Source organism: Pteropus medius, unplaced genomic scaffold (genome assembly GCF_902729225.1).
Source record: "Pteropus medius unplaced genomic scaffold, Ma_sr-lr_union100, whole genome shotgun sequence".
Lineage (NCBI taxonomy): Eukaryota > Metazoa > Chordata > Mammalia > Chiroptera > Pteropodidae > Pteropus > Pteropus medius.
The window spans coordinates 14,092,750-14,112,585 of NW_024352787.1; the positions used below are offsets into that span (position 1 = coordinate 14,092,750).

General features: G+C 36.1%; 1 protein-coding gene across 4 annotated transcripts in view; it reads right to left on the reverse strand.

Moving 5' to 3' along the window:
• The window catches only part of SLC26A3 (solute carrier family 26 member 3), a 33,180-nt gene extending 17,528 nt beyond the window's left edge, over positions 1-15,652 (reverse strand). Inside the window, exons 1-9 of one of the 4 annotated variants that reach the window (XM_039849540.1) lie at positions 15,495-15,652; positions 14,496-14,585; positions 7,105-7,252; positions 6,433-6,572; positions 5,127-5,237; positions 4,709-4,881; positions 2,907-3,071; positions 954-1,106; positions 261-343 (exon numbers count right to left, since the gene is read on the reverse strand). In XM_039849540.1, coding sequence (XP_039705474.1) covers positions 261-343; positions 954-1,106; positions 2,907-3,071; positions 4,709-4,881; positions 5,127-5,237; positions 6,433-6,572; positions 7,105-7,235 — 956 coding nt within the window. In that variant the 5' untranslated portion in view covers positions 7,236-7,252; positions 14,496-14,585; positions 15,495-15,652. Of the gene's footprint in view, positions 1-260; positions 344-953; positions 1,107-2,906; positions 3,072-4,708; positions 4,882-5,126; positions 5,238-6,432; positions 6,573-7,104; positions 7,419-14,063; positions 14,126-14,495; positions 14,586-15,494 lie in introns of those variants that run through there. The other 3 variants (XM_039849542.1, XM_039849539.1, XM_039849541.1) reach the window with 3 other exon arrangements.
• Between the last annotated feature and the right edge of the window lie 4,184 nt (positions 15,653-19,836).

A 19,836-nucleotide genomic window follows, 5' to 3' on the forward strand; every position in this document is an offset into this window, starting at 1 on the left:
TTCGCTTTTACTTGTATTTGAGTTCCTGTTCATCTGGTCTGCAAGTTCTTCCATAAGGAGAAACTTTCTGATATTAAGAACTACAGACCTGTATGTCCTTTGTGGCTCCTTCCTAGAAGGAGAGTAGTGAGCCTCCCTCATGGATGCCAGATGCAGGGAGGAATCTGACCTGGACTAATGCATTTCGGCTGGTAGTCTTCTGTAACTATTGCTTCATCTCTAATTGGTGCTTGAGATGCCATCATAAAAGATACACTTACGTGGTTTCCATTTCCCCAATCACCGTCACATTAAATTTGTTTTTGAAGTCAAAGCCATAGGATACACCTGTTGCAATCACAGTCTGCAAAGTTGCAAATTGCCCGAGTTAGAAAAATGTGAGATATACCTGTCTTTCTTTACAAAAAAATTGCCAAAAACTACCCCTTGACCTATTAGATAAGAATCTCAAGGCCAGACTTTGCTACTTTAAAAAAATAATAATTTATTTTAATTAATTTCAAATATACAGTACATTGGTTAGGCTTTTATATAGTTTATAAAATGATCCCCCTAATTGCTCCTTCTCTCCTCTGGTTTTCCACCCAGCCAATATATTAATGCTAACTGCAAACCCTATGCAGGCTTTGCTACTTTTTAAAAAGTCCTGAGGCAATTCTAATGTTCAACTAGAATTGAGAACCAGAGCTCTAATTCAAATGGGTCTCTTGCCTTCTCATAAATCTTGCCCTCTGCACCAGCCTTGTCTTACATGGAAAGAATAAACTCAAAATCATAAAAAGAAGTTATTAAATTCTGAATGAAGATAAAACCATACTAAATATTATAACCAGAAACTTCACAGATGGCATCTGCCCCACTAAAATCTCCTGACCTACAGATAGTGAAGTGCTTTCAATATACAAACATGAAACTAATGAATTATGAAAGAAAATCTTAAGATGATCAGTTACCAGAATGAGTTCAATCGGAATGGGCACTGGAAGTTTGGCTTTGTAGCGCTGATTTATTTCTTTAACCACAAATAAAATGAAGAGGATAATCAAGGATGTCACAAGGTCTGCAATATTAGTCTTCTCTATTTGTGTGACTATGGAAGTTAGTACCTAAAATTGTAAAAACAAAACCATGTAAGTGCTATATTAATGTATAATTTGGATATAGCACTCAATTATTCACAAATAGATAAACGCTGAAGCAAATGAACTGACAGAGATTGACAACGATTCTCTGCTCTGCTCATGTTCACCATGGATGAGTAATTGCAGAGGCTAGCATGTAGTTAATGAGAAGGGCCAGTTAGCATAGTGTCAGCACTACACTGGTTTAGGGATGCTTCTGGTGATTTTGCTGGGAATCTCTGGCTAGTGTCAAATTTTCTAAGATACTTTTCACATTTTTACAACTGGTCTCTTCTGCTCTTAGGTCTCTTTGGCCATCATTTTTTATTTCACTGTCATCACTGTTGCTCTGTCCAGGGAATAAGCTCTGATCTCTGATAATTTTTCTTAGCATATATCCCGTTCGTTCCTGACTTTTTCTTTTTTTAAGTTAAGATCCCTCACATTTCTTAGTTTACTCTCTATGTCACTTTGGAAATGATTTTGTTGGCTAACTTCACTGTACATAATTTTAATTCTTGAAGCCAGTTGGATTACATACCCATGGAATCCAGACAGCTCAAGCAGACCTAAGCTAGACTCCAAATTGCTCCTAAAACACTCCACTTCCAGAATAGTTCTGGATGAGAGTGAGAGAGTATTGGTTCCAGTTTGGAGCAAGTTCTATCTCAGATTCCCAATGATTGTCTTGATAGAAGCACCAATAAGCTCAAAGTTAGTAGAAAGAAGGAAATAACAAAGATCAAAGAGGAATAAATGAGATACAGACTAAAAAGACAATAGAAAAGATCAACGTAATTAAGAGCTGCTGTTCTGAAAAGATAAACAAAATAAACAAAACTTTAGCTAGATTCACCAAAGAAAAAAGAGAGGACTCAAATAAATAAAGTCAGAAGAGCTAAGAATGCTGTTCTACACAGTTCATCCTCTGAAAGAGGGAAAAACCACTCTTCTATTTACATATTGGTTAATTTCCTTTTGCCTTTGAAACAGGGATGCATCAAAGAGTCAGGAGAACTTCAATTCTAAAAAGAACAGATCTTTAGATAATCATGCTAAGTGAAATAAGTCAGATGGAAAGCATGGAGAACAATATGATTCTACTCATATGTGGGATATAAAATTGAAAGCAACAAATGAACAAGCAAAACAAACAAAAATTCATAGACATAGACAATGGTTTAGTGGTTACCAGAGGGAGAGGGGAGAAGGAGGTAGGTAAGGGTAAAGGAGGTCAAATATATGGTGATAGAAGGAGTTTTGACTGTGTGGTGACACACAATGTAATATATAGATGATATATTATTGAACTGTACACTTGAAACCTATATAATTTTATTAACCAATGTCACCCCAATAAATTTAATTAAAAATAAAAGAATGAGATTTTTTTTTTTTCAGAAATAAGGAAGCATTATCACTAAATTAGCACATTTCTTTCAAAATAAGACTTCGGGAAAATTTTAAAAACTTGGAACAAAATAGTAAATCTTTTAATAATGTACTTAGATTTTTTCTTTTTAATAATACCTAAGAGTCAAATCTAAGAGAAAAGTAGTACTTAATTTCTGTCGGTCACATTAGTTGTATGGTAGATGTGGTTAATTTTCACTGTTGTTCTCTTTGCCACTAACTTTTTCATAATGTGAATAAATTTCACAACCCATTTGTTTCTTGAAAGTTGTAGGTAAGCCTCATGGTAAAGGCATTAAAGGGGAGTTCTCCCAGAAACATGGTAGTGAATTTCATGTATTTTAGTATTTTTTAAGCAAAAGGAATACTTACTTTGAAAAGTGAAAATGGTTCAGTATATGCTGGGACCTGTAGCTGAAAAATAAATTTGAGTTGGGAAACCAAAACATGAACAGCAGCAGCTGTGGTGAAGCCACTGATTAGGGATTCAGATAGATATATCACCACAAATCCGGTCTGCAGAATCCCCATGATCAACTAGAAAGAGAAAACATAGATGAGGGTATATCTCACAACCTGACGGATCTGCAATTGAAATAATTCAAAATGTAAAAGTTCAGCCTGTACATATATGTCTTGAAGAAGCATGAGTCCCTGTCTCCTGGAACACCTCTCATTCAGGGTTCCTCACTCTCCTCCCCTCCCCCACCCAATCCCCTAAGGTGGACTGTTACATGCTATTCAAATAGCATGCAAGTCTAGCACATCTCCAAGAAGTAATAGGCTTATCTCTCCCACCCCATTTTTTAATGGTGTGGTATCACCCAAAAATCTTTCATAGTGGATTCTTACCTAGCATCAGCCTTCATAAATTTTCCAATGTAATTTTAAGTTACACTTTTCTAGCTACTATAACATGCATGGGTGAGAATCCATTCATATTCCCTCAAACGAGTTGCTTGACTTATTTCGTAAGAAATAAATAATTGCGTATTGGACATCTGAAATGCTCAGTTTTAACTGGGGGCAAAAGTGATTAATTCCCCCAAAGCATCAGTATTTTGCAGACAGGTGAATGGATGGCTTTTCCTTCCCTTGGCTACCTGGCCTGCCTTTCCATTCATGTTATCAGAATGCAGCCAGAGCTGTGGACATGCAAAGGTGCTGCTAGGTTCAGAAATGTCTTAGAAACAACTGACCATGCCATTTGTCAATAGGCTATATCACTTATATCTTTGTATAAACTGACTCTTTCTTTAAGGTATGGTCCTAACCAATAATATCGTTGCAGAAACAAGACTGGTGAGAAACCAAGCACCACTCGGAGATTTGGAGAACTCAGGTTTATTACACCAGCAGTCCCAGAAGAGCTAGTGCTCTGAAGATCTGGGCCCCAAGCTCAGGGGTAATCTTACTTTTACAGGGCTTAACAAACAAAGGCAATACATCTGTTCTTAACAAGCAAAAGCATCTGTTATCTAGACAGAACAATTAAAGAGGGGGGTGGGGGTGATTCTTTAGTTGATTTTCAGATCACTCTGCCCTTTGGCCTATGCAGCAAGCATGTCTACAGAAGTAGAACAAATAACTGATTACAAGGTTAGCCATTTGAGTGGAAAATTCCTCTTCAATATCACTATTCAAAAACTTAGGCAATATCTTGAGGAGTCCATGACATTTTCATTGTCAGCAGTGGTGTGGTATGGGAGGGAGGTTTTAAGTCCCTCCATAAATCTCTTCAGCTTTTTCCAAATCTTTGATACGAACGGTTAACAGTTAAAAGTACTAAACCCTAATCCCTTTCAAGTAGATTACGGTCCCTAAGAATTAGAAAAAGTTTCGAAGCTTCTACTTTCACTATTATTTGCATATAGCTATGTTTAGTGGCTATATCAATTCCCAGGTATTTTATTGAATTCGACAATTCAGCATTTCACACTTTGCCATCTCTTTAGACCCACATTAACTCATCTTTACAACGTGGATCCATCCCTCCACTTCCAGTTGTGGTGAAGGGCCCTTCTGAAATCATTTCCTATGGACCACAGAAGGAGGGCTACAGATCAAAGGGAAGAGTGGGAAGGGGCAGCAGGAGGAAGGAAAAGTAAAAAAAAAATGTGTACCAGTCAGGACAAGCAGATTGGGGAGGGTACATTGCATGAAAAAGTGCTCACCTGGATAATTCCAGAAAGAATTGTGACTGTTGCAGCCACCATCACCTTACGTTCGTCTAATGACGAATCATCACTCGTTGAATTGGTAGAGGAATTCATAGCACCTGCACTGGCCGTTGAGGTTAATCTCGCAACTGTTGTTCCCACCATCACACTCAGAACTGGAAATGGACCTAATTAACGGAGGGTGAATTGTGGTCAATTTATGCCTCCCTAAAGCACAGTTGTCTTTCAACCACAATGCAGCGTATAAAAAAATTGCTCTGTCCTCCTTCCCCAAGCCCCAGTCCTAATTCTTATAAGAAACTATGATTCTTCTCTTGAGTTATGCACAATTTGAAATGGATACAGTGCATGGCAGATAGAATTCATAAAGGAAAAGCAGTGTGAGCATTAATTAACCCAGAAGTTCACTTACCTGCAGATATGTGTCTAGAAGTGCCCAAGAAAAAGTAGATTATGATCGGGAAAAAGGCTGCATATAACCCGTAGCTTGGGGGGACGGTGGCAAGCAGAGCATATGCTAAACCTGTAAACATATAAACATCAGCATCCTGATTTCGTGCAAGGGGAATCACAGACGTTCTTATTAGGTTCTTTATTTAAAATTGGACTCTAAATATAAGTTACTTTATTAAAGACTCAAATGTATCAAAGATGTAAATGTAAGACCTAAAGCTATAAAACTCAGAAGAAAATATAGGTGTAAATCTTCATGACTTTGGATAAGGCAATGATTTCTTAGAAATGACACCTGTGGTATAAGCAATCAAATTACAAACACATAAGTTGGTCTTCATCAAAATTTTAAAATGTGTGTTTCAAAGGATACTACAACAAAAGTGAAATGACAACTCATAGAATAGGAGAAATTATTTGCAAATTATATCTTGAATAAGGGCCTAGTATCCAGATTATATAAATAACCCTTGCAACTCAATAATATAAAGATAAATAACCTAATTTTAAAATGTGCAAAAGATTTAAATAAACATTTTGCAAAAATATATACAAATTGCCAGTAAGCATGTGAAAAAATGCTCAACATTATTAGTCATTAGGGAAATACAAATCAATTCTACAATGAGATCCATTTTATATTTATTGTGATAGCTAAAATAAAAAAGTCTGACAATAAGTGTTCACACGGACACAGAGAAATTGGAACTCTCATACTTTACTGTGGGTTACCATATGACACAGCAATTACACTCCTAGGTATATACCCAAGAGATATGTTCCCACAAAACTTATGTACAGTGTTCATAATAGCATCATTCTGCAAAGTGAAAATAAACCAAATGTCCATCAACTAATGGCTGAATAAACAAAGTGTGGTCGATTCATACAATAGATTATTATTCATACATAAAAAGAAATGAAGTACCCATGCATGCTGCAATGTGGATGAACCTTGAAAACATTAAGCTAAGTCAAAGAAACCACACATAAAAAATAACACATTCTATGAATCTGTTTATATTAAATGCCCAGAAATAGGCAAATTCACAGAGACAGAAAGTTGTTACAAGTAGTATAGATAGAGGGGAGGATGGGAAGTGCCTGCTAATGGGCAAGAGATTTTTGGGGTGGTGGTGGTGAAAATATTCTGGAATTAGATATGATGGTGGCACAACCTTGTGACTAAACTAAAAAACAATGAATCGTACACATTAAAGGGATGAATTTTATGATAGATGAATTATATCTCAAAAAAAAGTTACCTTGTAGTACACACACCAGCCCTGTGCTGATTCCAGAAACAATGTCACTGGGGAGCCATTCTTTTATCCGGTATGCTGGTAACCAAGTTGCTATGGGGAACAACGAGAGGGCAATTCTCTTGGCCTTTTGTGTGGAACAGCTGAAAACATTGGAAGTCACAGGTCGGTTAATTAATATCAAATTTTAAGTTTAGTATCTCACAGTAGGTGGAAAATTGGTAAAGATGGCAATATATTTAAAAGCGAACTAGTATTTGCCCTAACTTTCCCACCTCCTTACCCATATCAACTGACAACATTCACCTCCTTACGCATATCAACTGACCCCTGACCTTTGGAAAAAAAAAAGGATTTTTTTTCCAAAGAAAAATGCTGCTTTCTTTAGCTGTAATAGAGCTTATTTGTCATCCTCAGCTTGAATTGTCCAACATTTCAACTGAGTTTCCTCTGTCCTCATCTATTAATCCCCTGATGTGGAAAGATTGTGTTGAGAACTGAGATGGTGTTCATTTCAGAGACGACCTTCCCAGCTCGGACAGAGAGGTCTGCAAACCAAAGATAAAAAGATTCTGAAGACTATGGGCTAGAGCCAGAAAGGAGAGTTTGAATGCTTGAAAATTTAGGAGAAAATGTTTCATTTATTCCTAATGCCAATATCTTAAAAAAACTTACCTACAACACACTTTGAGATGATCCAGAAATGTCTTATGATATCTGTGTTTCTTCTTGTATTCTTCCCCAAAAGCATTTGCAGAATATACTGGCCTCGCCACAATGTACTGATTCCCAATGGGTTCGATCATTTTGCTTTCTCTGATGACTGTGATAAATAGAAGACCTTTGGAACTATGCGGCAAACTCTTCTTTTTGCCTTCACTGAAGTCAGGTTTAAATGCTTGAAACCAAACGGAGCTTGCTTCTTAAATAACTCAGAGATAATGTGATGCAATTTACAGATGAGTGAGCTCTGGACTGAATGTTACCACCTTTTGAGATCAAAAGAGGCAGGTTAAGGGACCTGGATTGTGTTTTGTGACAGCGATATTCCAATGAGCTGGACACTGGACACTGCTCCTTTGGGTAAGTAAACAAGGGCTTTATTTATTTATTTGTTTATTTATTTATTTTTAAAAGACCACCAAGAGCAATAGAAATTAACTCAGTTTACTAATCAGCAAATATATTTTTTTTCTTGTAAAGTAAGATCTCAAGAAAAGGAATTTTATTTTTTTTTCCTAGAAATGTTTCCAAAGTTATGGCATTGGAGCAGTAGGACAGATTAGACTTAATGTCTACTTATTGCTTCTAACTCAAGTCGGGGCTGTTCCATTTTACTCATCAGTATTTTTGTAATACCTTAGAAAATGCTTTTAATGTGTAAAATTTAAGAATATTTCCCATTTAAGTTATTTTCTCATTGTTTCTGGAAATTAAATAGTTTTACAATTTATAGTTGAGGAATCTGGCATAAAGTATTACTTGGTTACTTAGTTCACTAATGATGAGATCTTTTAAAGGAAAGATCCTAGGCAGTTTACTTAACCTCTCTGAGCCTCAGCTATGTGATTGGGATAATAATACTCAGTTCCAGGGTGAATGTGAAGATTAAATGGGAATGTTTTCGAAGCATCTAGCTTGTACCTAGCACACAACAGGTCTTCACCAAATGATAGTTATATTTCCAACTATTTGCATTTCCTGCACAAGATGTTTAAATTTTTTGTTCTCACCTAAATCTGTTATGCTTAAAAGATCAATTTTGCAAAAACCTTTAAAGTGCATTACCTATTTAGTCTTCACAATTTTTTGAGGCACATACTATTATTATTATTGTTCTCATCTTACAAATGAGAAAATGACAGCACATTCCTCCCCACAAAAATTTAAGTACTTTTTCTCAGGTCATACAGCTAGTAAAGTATCAAAAATGTGACTTTTGTTTTCAGACTTCTTTGCTGTTTCTTCTACAACCTGCAGCTTCTCTGTTGTCCAATGTGCGCATAATTAAAGAACATTACAACGAACTATTAGCATTTTTTCCCTCTAATCTTAGTTCTATATTACTACCCATAATAACCCAGAATTTTCTTCCTTGACCACAATCACAATTATTAATTGAATTATCTTGAATTAGATTGTATCTTGTTACACGATGCTCTCTCATAGCTCAAAGGGATTTTCAGCATGTTTGCAGAGCTCAAGTTATAACCAGAAATCAGATGCTAACCTCAAATTATGGCCCCAGCTGACCTCTCTTTGACTGCCTATTTCTCTCCCCCAACCCATTCCCAATCCTCCTTCTAAAGCCCTCTCTACTGAGCTTATCTGACCACAATGTGGTGCTTCTTGGTCACCCTCTGGCTTGACCTCCAGAATTTGAGTCCTTTTGAGCTTTGTTATGACTGTTAGACCCCCTACACTATTCTTTCCGAACTTCCTCCCACCTCAAGCTGCTTGTCCTGCCTGCCTCTCATCCCACCTCAAGCTGCTTGTCCTGCCTGCCTCTCATCTCTATTCCTGCTCCTATCCCTCTATCCTGTTTCAGGTGTCAGTACTTCCCATTGTCAGAAGAACGTGTACATGATGTAGAATTGGCTTACTCATTGCTGTGCACAGCACAGATTCTTGTCTTTATTTGCCAATTACCAACAATATGGTTGGGGCATTAGCATTTAATATCTAATCCATATTAATGACTCTTGACACCTTAAATATCTTGCAAAGGCTGTCTGGAGTGTCTTTCAAGAAGTGCTTTAATCCTGTGAGGTACCCAACTTAGCCAACTTGAAGATGAAGAAGACTCAAGTAGTGTGCATTTTATTTCTGTCAGATGCTACCTCCGCTACTCTCACACAAGTTGGGCTCTTGGTGACCCCACTCCTCAGTAGGATCACAAAATACCCTTGTGCCAGTCAGTGTTGAAAACCAGAAGCAAGTCGGACCTGTTCCTTGAATTGGTCCTTGAACGAAAAGAAAGACAGCAGTGTCTTTGATAGCTGTACTTGGGGGAGAGGTAGGAGAATAAGAAGAATAATTGCTCCAGTGAGCACCGTAAGAAGGACCCCAAGCAATAGCTGAAGAGGAACTAGAAATCAAGGGCACATAAATCCCATACTTTAGTTTGTGTCAAGCTGGATGGAAGCAGGAGATGATGGTATCAGAACTGGAGAAGGCCAGGGCAGTGACTAGGAGTGACTGGGTTGGGGTGGGGTGGGGTGGGTGAAAAGGATTTCAGTGCAGATGTTGATAAAGGAAGGTCAAAAGGGGTGAGGGCTGGGGCAGGATATAATTCCTAGTTAAATCCTGTGATTCCTGTGTGCTTCGGTCACTTTTGAAACACAGCATAATTAATTAATCATGTTATGGATATAAACCTGAACCAAGTAGCTCTTTTCTTGGGAGAAATTAGTGGGTCTTTTATCATTTAGAACATAAAAACACTCCTGTTTTTCACTATCTTTTAGTGATGACCCACTGAAACCTATCAGCATTTCACAGACCCAGATTATTTCTGAAGCCACAGTCTCTTCCTAGAGAGAGAAGAGAAGCTGACCTAGGAGATTAAAGGTGATGGGACTAAGGTGAGGAGACTGAGGATGGGAGGGCAGTTCCTCCAGAGAGTCCCAAGACAAGATGGCTAAAGGAAAAGGTTTTGGATTTTTTTAAACCAAAATAATATTTTTTAAACCAAAATAATATGGATAATTCTAGTTCAGTGTTCATAGTGGGCAAGAACATAACAGGTATCTCGCATTGCTTATTCAAGACTTCTGCTTACATGACTTTATAGTAGTCTTACAAGATCTTCTAGGAACTTAGTTTTAGCTTCATCTTAGTTTAGGCACAAACTTATTATTATTATTGACCATTGTTTTTATTGGCCATGCTGTTTAAGAATTAAGTCAAATCTAATTTAGTTAAGAGGTACAGCAGAAAAGAATGAGAATTTGGAAGCTGAGTAGACTTGGCTTCACATCCTTGCTTTGCCGTTGCTTAATTGTGCCACTGTGGGCAAGCACTTCAAGCCTTCGTTTTTCTAATAGTGAAAGGGGTTGCCATTACCTTCCTTGTAGGGCTGTAGCCAAGACTGAAAGTAAGCTACGTAAGGAGAAACTTCTTAGCTTTGATTTCATAGATAAAAGCCTTAGACCTGAATTTAATATTGACTTAGTGTAAACCTAATTTAAACCTGCACCTGTATGACAAAAGGCAACTGGAACTTGTCTGAAAATGTTAATGTTGCAATGTTTACTATGAGCTTATCCAGAATTAGAAGTTTTCCATTCTTATCCATTTATTTTAACTTAATTTAAAGCATCTACCTATCTATGGCATACGAAGGCTTTGCTGTTATGACTCTGGCCTATCCCACAAGCTTCTTTACGCCTCTTCCTTCACAATTATAGCAGTTTCCTAGCACACCATGATATTTAAAATCTCCATGCCTTTGCACATATTATTTCCTTTATCTGTGTTCTTATCCAATACCTGGTAAGTCCCAATTCATCCAGAAGAATACTCAGCTGTCCCTGACCACTGACTCATTCCTTCGTTCCTTCAACAAGCATTTAGTGGCCTATTGTTTGTCAGGGACTCTTTCCTACCATAGTTGTATAAGATAAAAAGATGCCAAAAAAAGTCTTCATACAATCTTCTGGGAACAGTTAACAACTTCTTTTTTGTACATATGTTGTACAGTCATGCGCCACATGATGTTTCAGTCAACGATGGACTGCATATATGATGGTGGTACCATAAGAGTATAATGGAGCTGAAAAATCCCTATTACCTTAACATCATAGCACAATGCATTACTCACATGTTTGTGGTGATGTTGGTGTAAACAAATCTACTGTGCTGCCAGTCATATAAAAAGTACAACATGTACAATTATGGGGTGTATGTAATACTTCACAATGATAATAAATGACTATGTTACTGGTTTATGTATTTACTATACTATATTTTTATTATTTTAGAATGTACTCCTTCTATTCATAAAAAAGTTTGCTGTAAAACAGTATGCCATGTTATGTCGGCAGCAGCCTCATACATCTTGTGCTTACTGAGTCTTTTGATTGCATCATTTTCTCTTGTGCTTGATTTAATCTGTCATTTTGTTTATCATGACCTTTTAGTGTTCAAACAATAAATAGCCTATCATGCATTTCTCAGAATGTATTCCCATCGTTAAGTGAAGCATGACTATACATATTTCTATCCCATATTATACTGTGTTATTTGTTTACAAGTTCTTCTCCTCAGTGAGACTCAATTGTCCAACAGCAAGGTCCAAATCTTAATCATTTTTTGTCTTTTGCCCAATACCTGTAAAATAGTAATTGCTCAGAAAGATTTGTTGAAATAAACCGAACTATGAATAAAAGGTATATAAATGATAAATTACGTAATCCTAAACTCCATTACAGGAAGAATGCCCCAAATGATTGGCATAGAAAATAAACTGTGAGAAGAAAGAATGTGAATGTGAGTTGGAATTGAGGAAGATTTCATAAAGAAATTGGGTCTTGAGTTAGATGTTAAAAAACAGATAAATTTGAGAGAGATGATGAAAAATCAGCTGGGAATGAATGGAATCATGTTTAAGGGATAGTGATCCAAAAACTAAAACAGAAGACATTGTTGGCCACCTTCAGAGAAATGTTAAAATGTGCCATAGCAAGGAGTTTCAGACCCATTAGGCTCACAAAAGAGTAAAGAGAATCACTTTATTTTCTGTAAGACCTTGTTGTTTCCTAAGCACTTTCATTTTTTCCCCTTAAGTGTTATCTTATGATGTAGACAGAGAAGGCAGCATTATTATCGCCACCTTACAGATGAAGAAATTGAGATCAGAGAAGATTAATGACTTTCTCAAGTTTCATAGGTAGCAAGTGAGAAAGCTGGGACAATAAGCTAGTTTTTGTGAGTGATTCTCTCCAATATACACTCTTCTCTGCCATATCGACGTGTGGTGTGTATAGGGGAGTGGGCAGCATTAGCCCTGATCCGAAGAGAGACAAGGCAAGAGGATAGAGCTCCAGGTGAGGCACATCAGTTCCCTTGCCTGTAAGCATAAGAGCCACCCCCCCACCCCGCAACCGCCCTCATACCCCTACTTTCAACATCCTATACACAAAATGTGAGCTTGGGTAGCCTGGAGCTCAATCTCCTTGAAGTGAACTGACTTACTCTCTTCTTTGTTTTCCAACAAAGTGAAACAGAGGCTACCGCAGGCTCTTCCTCTTTCTTTGGAGAACCAAAGACCATTATGGAGAGAAGCTGGACTAAGTTATTACTTATTTATTGTAGTAATTAAAAAATATCCATTCTCATTTTGTGAATTGTTTTTTTCTTAGTCGAATATGAGTTATTTAGTAAATATTGATACATTAGTTTTTTTATTGATAAACTTACTTATTTATTTATCCAGATGAAGCAGGCAAAGTATGTATTAACCCAGTGTAAACTACTTGTTTCTGAAACAAATAGTTGCTTCCTAATTTCTCAGTAGGAATGAGCTTTATGTGGCCAATTCTCACTGTACAGTTTCTCTGAATGACAAATTTTCTTTGGAAAAGAGAATTTTTTAGTCCAATAATTTAATAAGTTTTTTCTCACTTGCACATTTAAAAAATGTTGTATGATCATTTCCTGACATTTTAAAAATTGAAATAAATCTTATCTCGTTAGGACTGGTAATCTGTGGGATAAGTACCGCTGCATAGTATATGGTTAATTGAATGATACAGGGGTTAGGGGCACCAAATCTACGTGTAACTTCTAATCCCCCCAAACTTAACTACTAATAGCTTGCTGTTGACCAGAAACCTTACAGATAACATAAACAGTTTGTTTAACACATATTTTGTATGTTATATGTAACAAACAATAAAGTGAGCTAGAGAAAAGAAAATATTAAGAAAATCATAAGGAAAAGAAAATACATTTATAGTATTTATTGAAAAAAATCTGTGTACTAAGTGTATCTGCACAGTTCAAACCTGTGTTGTTCAAGGGTCAACTATAAAATCACTTGTGGTATGTGGCACTCTGCTACTTTCTAATGGCAGATTTTTTTTTCTCTCTCTCTTCTTTTTTCACCATCCTACTTGCTTCTATTTCCTTTTCTTCTCATATCTTTTTCCTTGGACTTTCTGAAGTGTCTGGCAGATAAATCCCTCACTTCTGGACTAAAAGATCTTTCTCAATAACTTCTAACAGATGACTCCATTTCCTAGAAAAACTTTTCCTAAAAGTTTGCTCTATTTGCCAAGCTTCAGAACAAATGGTCTACCTTTAAAGTCAGATTTGGGGGCAGAATTAAAGGAATTCGTAAATAATTAAGGCAAAACCCCCGCTATCTTTAAAAAAGCTATTTAAGCCTTAACAAAGCACATAATTATTTATTTGGTCAAGTCAAAGTCAACTCAAATATTTACTTCACGTTGCCAGGGCTCCATACATATATATTTAGTCTATCGTTAGTGGAATTATTCAAAATATTCTTACTCATAGAATGAACCCAAGAACACAATCCTAACTTCTAAATAGGTTTTGATCAGAAAAGATATCATTTTCAAGGAACAGAAAACCAATTTGAGAAAAATTATCGTAAATTTAGTTCCTACCTGATACACATTCAGTAAAGTACTCAGCAACAGTGGACAATTTCTGAGATAAAGTAGCCCAGTTCTAAAGGATAGTTTCCATCCACTTTGGTTTATAGCCTTTGAATGAATCCATATGCATAAGGATGTCTATATATAGTCGGTGGGGAAATTACCTTTCTGTCAGCTTTAATAATTAACTTTCATTAACTTTTACAACAATGGGAAGGCTCCAATGTGATCTTGACCTTTGAGACTATGATCAGCAGAAGGGATGATAACAGCTTCCTCAAGTCCCCGTGAGATTATACCATTCATTGCACACGTGTGTGTGTGTGTGTGTGTGTGTGTGTGTGCATATTTCATTGGTTTGCAGAGATTTGCACAGCAGATGTGCATGTGGACGTAAAAATAAAATCTCAGCAAGGGTTATCTCCCTGACATTTTACGTACCAGTTTAGATGGGAGTTTAGAGGTATTGCTTCTTGGCTGAATGAATCCATGGAACTCTCACAAGCTGCTCAAGAGTGGTGTACGGGTTAACTTATGGTATGATAAAAAAAAATCTTGTTAGAAAGCTTTCCCAACTCCAAGCAAATTTCTGTATGTATTCTAATTCCTATATCCTAATTCCTGCCCCCACCCCCACTATTCCTGCTAAAAGCAGGAAACTCTATGTTACTAAAGCCAGTGAATACTTTGCATCCTCATTTTACTTAACCTCTTAGCATTTGACCCCGCTGAAGACTCTTCCGCAAATCCTCTTTTAAAAATGTCTAAAATATTTTCACCACACTTTTATTTATATTTCACTTCATGCTTCTCTGCCAAGTCCACCTCTATTCAAACCTGTATTCCTTTCTTTTCTCTCTCTACTCTCACCATAAATAAGTTTTATGATGCCCAGTGACTTTCAGATCTCTAACTCTAGCTCTCTAGATCCACATATTGAACTGCCTAGATGCCCTAAAGGCATCTCAATCTTGACACACACAAATCTGAACTCTTGATTTTTCCTCACGAATGTGTTTCAGCTCTAGTTTTCATCATTCCAGTACAAGGCCACCACCACCCACCCCCAACACTTCCCTCCTCTGTCATTTCTCATGTCAGAAACCTGGGAATCATCCTTGACACTTCCTCTTGCAAACACTATCCCCACCTCCAGTCTATCCATTATCACCATGTCCTGTTGAATCTACCTCAAAACATATCACAAAGCCATTGTTTTTCATCTCTAATTTTGCCTCCCTAGCCTAAGCCACCACCATCTCTCACAAACAGCATCTTGCTGCACTTCTTACTTCCTCTTTTAGCTCTTTTAGTCTCTTCACCATTTTCATGATAGTCCTCTTCATGGAGCTAATGTATATCTTTACAATACAAGGCCTCCCAAGTTTTGCATGGTATTACCCTGCCCAACTCTCCAACCTCACCTGGCCCCTCTCTCACCATTGTTTTCTCCGCTCCAGCCACAGTGATGCATACTTTAGTCTCCTGAATTTGCCAGCTACTTTTGGGCATTGTTTCCTCTGCTGAAATGCTCTTCTCCTTCCCTCTCTGGCTGTTGCTTAGTTTCAGTGTCACTTCCTCAGAAAGAACCCCTTCGGTCCCCCAATCTAAATTAGCTTCTCTTGTGGCTCTCATAACATCCTGTACTTTTCTAATATAATATCATAATTTTAAAATAAACTATAGTTTTTGCAACTATTTGTTTAATGGTTGACTCTCTTATTAGAATGAAAATTCTGTACAGGCAGGGACCCTGACTGTCTTATTCACTGCTGTATCCCCAGCACCTAGAATGAATCTATCACAGAACTGGTTGAATGTCAGTTAAACGAATTAATTATATTTGATACAAAACAATTCCAAGAGAATTTGGATAAGGCACTAGTTCTTTCTAAATTAATCTAACCAATATTTTTAAATTTTTTCTTAAACTTAGACCAACTGTGAAATTAAATTAGCCGTGGCTTCAATTAAAGCATATAATATGTTTTTTTTGTTGTTGTTTTAACGAACGTACATCATTTACCATTATTTTATTTTATTATTTTTTTCAAAGAGAGAATTTTTTAAATAAACATTTAAAAAGTTTTAATTGTGTAAGTATAATTGGCATACTGGTTATTAGTTTCAGGTGTAGGAATAAATGTTATCTACAGATATCTAAGAACTTTATGGAAAAAATTGCAAAACATCGTTAAAGGTGAGAAGAAAAACTGAGGAAAATATACAGCCATATGTCTTCATGGACGTGGAGGCTCAATATCATAAAGATGTTTTCCCTCAATTAATTCAAAACATTAAATGCAATTGCCATAAAAATTTGTAAGTGGGGAGAATTACTCTGTCAGATATAAAGACTTATTATAAAACTTTAGTAATTATAACAGTGCTCTATTTGCACTGCAGGAGACAAACTTACCAATGGAGCAGAATAGAAGGCCCAGAAACATATATTTAAACTTGATATATGATTAAGGTTGCCCTACAATAGAGAAAGGATGAACTATTCAATAAATAGTGCTGAGACAACTGGCTATCCACATGGAACAAATAAAACTTAGATCCCAACTTCATACTATACACAAAAAAATGTTTTCAAATTGACTAAATATCTAAATATAAAAAGCAAAAGTTGAATCTTTTATAAAAAAATAACCTTGGGATAACACTATTTCTTAAACAAGTCACAAAAATGTGCATATGAAGAAGGAAAATTTAAACGATCTTGTCCAAACTGGACAAGATATTTGCCTCGATTAAATCTTTTTAAAATTTGTTTTTAAATTTTTTTTTTATGGTGACATTGGTCAACAAAATTCAGTAAGTTCCAGTTGTACATTTTAACAGTAAAGCATATATATATTTACATTGTGTGTTCACCTCCCATAGTAAGATTTTTTTCTGTCACCACATATTTGATCCCTTTTACCCCAACTGCCTACCTCCCCTCCTCCCCGTTCCCTCTAGTAACCACTAGCCTATTGTCCATGTCCATGAGTCTCTGTTTGTTTGTCCCATTCGTTTGTTGCTTTTAGGTTTATATCCCATGTATAAGTGATGTCATGTGATTTTCAACTTTTTCTGTCTGGCTTATTTTGCTTAGCATGATTATCTCAAGGTCCATTATTGTTGTTGCAAATGGCAGTATTTCATCTCTTCTTATGGCTGAGTAATATTCCATTTGTATATATGTACCACAGCTTCTTTATCCAATCATCTATCGTAGGACACTTCAGTTTTTTCTATGTTCTGGGCACTGTGAATAATACTGCTATGAACATTGGTGTGCAAATATCTTTTCAGATGAGTTTTCAAGTCTTTGGGGTAAATTCAATTAAGTCTTAAAAAGGATTAAAGTTCAGCATATATAAAGAACTCCTACAAGTCAATAGAACAAAAGGCAATAACTCAGTATGAACTGTTATTTACAGAAACTTGAAGTGCCAATTAACATATGAAAAGATGTTCAATTTTTTAATTTACTTTGTTCATAAAATAGAATTCCATACAGTGATGAAAATTTAATGTATCAGAGCTGCACATAACAATAAGAACTCATCTGATAAGCACAAATTGAGTGAAAAAATGAAATAAGAAAGAAATTTATTGGAGAAGACTATGAAGGAAGCTTCAGCTGTATCTGTAATATTTTATTTCTTTTTCTTCAGATTTTTTTTTCTTTTTTCTTTTGAGGTATGTATTAGTTTCCTAAGAGTGCCATAACAAAGTAACTCAAAGTAAGTGGCTTAAAAAAGTAGAAATTTACTCTCTCAAAGTTCTGGAGGTCAGAAGTCCAAAATCAAGATGTCACAGGGCGATGTTCCCTGTGATACACTGAATAGAATCCTTTCTTGCCTCTTTCTAGCTTCTGAGGGTGGCTGTCCGTTCTTGGCACTCCTTGTCTTGCAGCTGCATGATGCCAGTCTCTGCTTCTGTCATCACGTGGTGTTCTTACTGTGTCTCTGTCTTCCCATCTTTTAATAAAGACATTAGTCATTTTGAGTGAAGGGCCCATCCTACTTCAGTATGACCTTATCTTAACTAATTAACATCTGCTGTGACCCTATTTCCAAATAAGGTCATTTTGAAATACTTTATTTATATATAAAGTTAAAACTTTAATATACCTTTTTGGGGGGGGAGGGGACAATTCAATTCACAATAAACATGCAGTGAAATACACATTTCTTAAATGTATATTTTAACGAGTTTTGACAAATGCATATACCACCTGTATTCATTTTCTATTGATCTTGTAACAAAATTACCACAAATCGTAGCTTAAAACACAAATTTATTATCTTATACTTCTGCAGGTCAGAAGCTTGACCTGGGTCTCACTGGACTAAAATCAAGGTGTTGATAGGGTTGTGTTTCTGGGGGCTCTAGAGGAGAATCTGTTCCTTTGCCTTTTCCAAATTCGAAGGACCACCCACATTCCTTGGCTCATAACCCTTTCCTCCATCTTCAAAGCTAGCAATGTTACATTTCTCTGTCCTTTCTTTTGTCCTTATTCTCTCTCTCTGACTACAGCTGGCAAAGTTTCTCTGCTTTTGAGGGCTCAAATAATTAGATTGAGCCCACCCAGATAATCTCCCCATCTCGAGACCCTTAATAACATCTGCCGAGTTCTTTTGTCATATAAAATCTATTCACAGGTCTGGAGCATTAAGACATGGATATCTTTGGGGACCATTATTCTGCCTACCAAACAACGTAACACCCACCCATCAAAGTATAGAACATTTTTAGCATCTCAGAAAATTCCTTCATGCCTCTTCTCAGTTAATCCCAGCCAACCCCCAGAGGCAATCTCTGTTCTTATTTCTATCATTTTCAATTAGTTTGGCCTATTCTAGAATTTCAAATAAATGGGACAGATAGTATATTCTATTTTGTGTGTAGCTTCTGTCTTATATTTTTGAGGTTCATCTATGTTATTATGTGTATCAGTTACCCATTCTTTTTTATTGTTGAATAATATTCCATTTTATGAATATACAAAAATTTGTTTCTATATCTATTATTGATGAATATTTGGGTTGTTTCCAGTCTTGGGCAATTATAAACTTTCTTGTATAGGTCTTTTTTGAACATAAATTTTAATTTCTGTTGAGTAAAAACTTAGAATTCTGGGTCATGGGATAGAAATATGTTTAGTTTTATATGAAACTGCTGAATTGTTTTCCAAAAATGGCTTTACCGATTATAATTTCCACCATCAATGCATGAAAATTCCAGTTACTCCTCATCTTTGTCAATAATTGATATTATTGATCTTTTTCAGTTCTAGACATTGGATAAGAGTATTTGTTTTATTTTCTTAAAAAAAAAGAAATATTTTTTTTCCCTCAAAAAAGCAAAAAAAGGAATATTCTTCAAAAGGCGGCTGAAGTTTCATAAAGTAAAGCTTTGGTGGTAAAAGTTAGCAAACTATTTTTAATGTCATTGTATGATTATAACTTAGAAGCACTCTTTAAAAATTAATAACAGCTGAGCCTTAATATAACAAATTTATTGATTTACATATATATCCTAAAAAACAAATCTTCTTCTCTCTTGTCAAATTTTATCCTCAGAATTGACATGATTCCTTGACCTAAATATTTCTCTTGGTTTTTCAACATTTCCCACTTCCTGAAGATGGGCTGTGTTTTATTTATTTATCTTTTATCTCTAGCACCTGGCACAGTGCTGGACACATAGCCAGTCCTTAATAAAGTGGTTGAGTGAATAAACAAATAAATAGGCATATTGACTTAAAGCATGACATGAATATAAA